Source organism: Oryzias melastigma, linkage group LG22 (genome assembly GCF_002922805.2).
Source record: "Oryzias melastigma strain HK-1 linkage group LG22, ASM292280v2, whole genome shotgun sequence".
Taxonomy (NCBI): Eukaryota; Metazoa; Chordata; class Actinopteri; order Beloniformes; family Adrianichthyidae; genus Oryzias; species Oryzias melastigma.
Window position 1 is genome coordinate 1,875,609 of NC_050533.1, and position 2,003 is coordinate 1,877,611.

At 39.0% G+C, this 2,003-nt stretch overlaps 1 protein-coding gene across 2 annotated transcripts in view; it reads left to right on the forward strand.

The window, feature by feature from the left end:
• Positions 1 to 644: 644 nt before the first annotated feature.
• The window catches only part of LOC112150476 (solute carrier family 2, facilitated glucose transporter member 1), a 5,900-nt gene continuing 4,541 nt past the window's right edge, over positions 645 to 2,003 (forward strand). Inside the window, exons 1-2 of one of the 2 annotated variants that reach the window (XM_036210085.1) lie at positions 645 to 691; positions 807 to 875. Coding sequence is in view for 1 of the 2 variants with exons in the window: in XM_024278839.2 (XP_024134607.2) it covers positions 792 to 875 (84 nt within the window). In the remaining variant the exon portion in view is untranslated. Of the gene's footprint in view, positions 692 to 789; positions 876 to 2,003 lie in introns of those variants that run through there. The other variant, XM_024278839.2, reaches the window with a different exon arrangement.

Sequence of the window (2,003 nt, forward strand, 5' to 3'; positions counted from 1 at the left end):
AATAAAAATCATGTTTATATTACAGATTCTCTGACCATTTATTCTTTTTTGTACAATCTTCATTTTTATGGTGACTTTTTCCTTCTAGTTTGATATTTTCATACTTTAATCTTTTCCACTAATTTACATTCAAGCTAAAATTGTACTTAAATGTGTTTTAAATAAAGTTTATGCTAAAGAGATTTAAACAGTGGGAGGCGGTTCATTTTTATTCATTCTTTATTTTCTTAAAGTCTTTTTCTGGAAAACACTATTTTTATTATCGTTGTTATAACAGCTGATCATCAAGTTTTTCCTAATCAAAGTCCAGAACTTGAGCTCCAGAACCTGCAGTGTCCGGTTCCGGACTCCCTCGTCCTCGGGTTCATGTCTGAGTTCGCTCTGGCGGCACGACGCCTCCAGACTTTCAGCAAACATGTTTTTGGTCAGCTGGGACTCTGGATTTGGAACCAGCAGAACCAGAGGAGGCCCGGTTGCCGCCGTTCTGTCAAATTCTGCAGCATGGTGTGACTTTGTCCCGGGACTCTGGGTCTGAACTCGTTTAAGAGACGCTGTGTTCAGACGTCTCTGAAACTGCATCCGAGCAGCATGGAGGCTTCAGTGGAAAAGAGGTTCTAACAGGAATCCTGCAGCTCTGACGGGAACTTCTACAACTGGACTTCAGTGGTTCTGGATCAAACACAGAGTTCAGGTAAGCCACTTTAATTCAGCTTCATCACACGATCCTGAACGGATAAATCTTTGGTTTGTTTCAGTTAAATATCATTTAAAATACGCACCGTCAGTGTTTGATGATTCTTTTCCAGACGACAGTAAATGTGTCATCGTCTGGAGGGACTGACGCCTCGCCGCTCCCACAGATGGCATCTCAGCAGGTTTACCGCCGTCTTTGTTTAAACAAACAAACACAAGTTTGTATTTATCAACAAGCCCTCTCGGACCAGCTTTTATTTTGAAAATATCCCAAGCAGCAGAGATGCTCAGACCTTCCTGAACGGTTTCCCGCCTCGATGAGATTTCATCTGTTTATAAGACATGCTGAAATCTCATCCAGAACTATTTGGATCTTCAGGATTCACAACCAGATTCTGATCCAGTCAAAGCAACAGTTCACTCACAAGCATTCAGATCATTCCTGATCCGAAGAGATTCAGACTGCAGACAGAATCTGTGACGATCAAATGGTCCGTATGAGGTTCCCCACACCTCCCTCAGTACGCCCCAAAGGTCATAGGTCACAGAACGTCAAACCACGACTAAATCCAGAATCAGCTCCGACTCTGTAAAGCAGAGTGTCAAAGTCAATCACACAAGAGGCCAAAATCCAAAACACCTTAGAACGAACAGGATCAAAGCAATGTGCTAGTTTTTTTGGCTAGTTTAGCTTGTATTTTAGCCACATGCTAACGTTTTTTGCTAGTTTTTTTGGCTAGTTTAGCTCATATTTTTTCATAACGTTTGTTATCTACTGAGGTTTTTATAGGCTAATTTAGAGTTTAGCTTCTATTTTAGCAACAGGCTAATGTTTATGACTAATTTAGCTTACTGAGGAATTTTAGGCTATTTTGGAGTTTAGCTAGTATTTAAGCAATGAACTAGCTTTTTTGGCTAATTTAGCATTTACTGATGTTTTGCTAATATTTTACCACCATGCTAACGTTTTTGGCTAATTTGTTATCTGCTGTGGTTTTTTAAGGCTAACTTAGGGGTTAGCTTCTACTTTAGCAACAGACTGACACTTTTGACTAATTTAGTTTGCTGAGGATTTTTACTGAATTTTGCAGTTTACTTACTATATAAAGTACAAGCTAGCTTTTGGCTAATTTAGCATCTACTGGGGATTTTGGGGCTACTTTGGAGTTTAGCTCATATTTATATAAGCAACACACTAAATATTTTTTCAAAATTGTCATGTATTAGGGATTTTTAAGCAGTTCTACTACAGATTTTTCAGAAATTTAGGTAAACTTCAGCACTCTGTCACAGTTTTTGAACGAAATTTC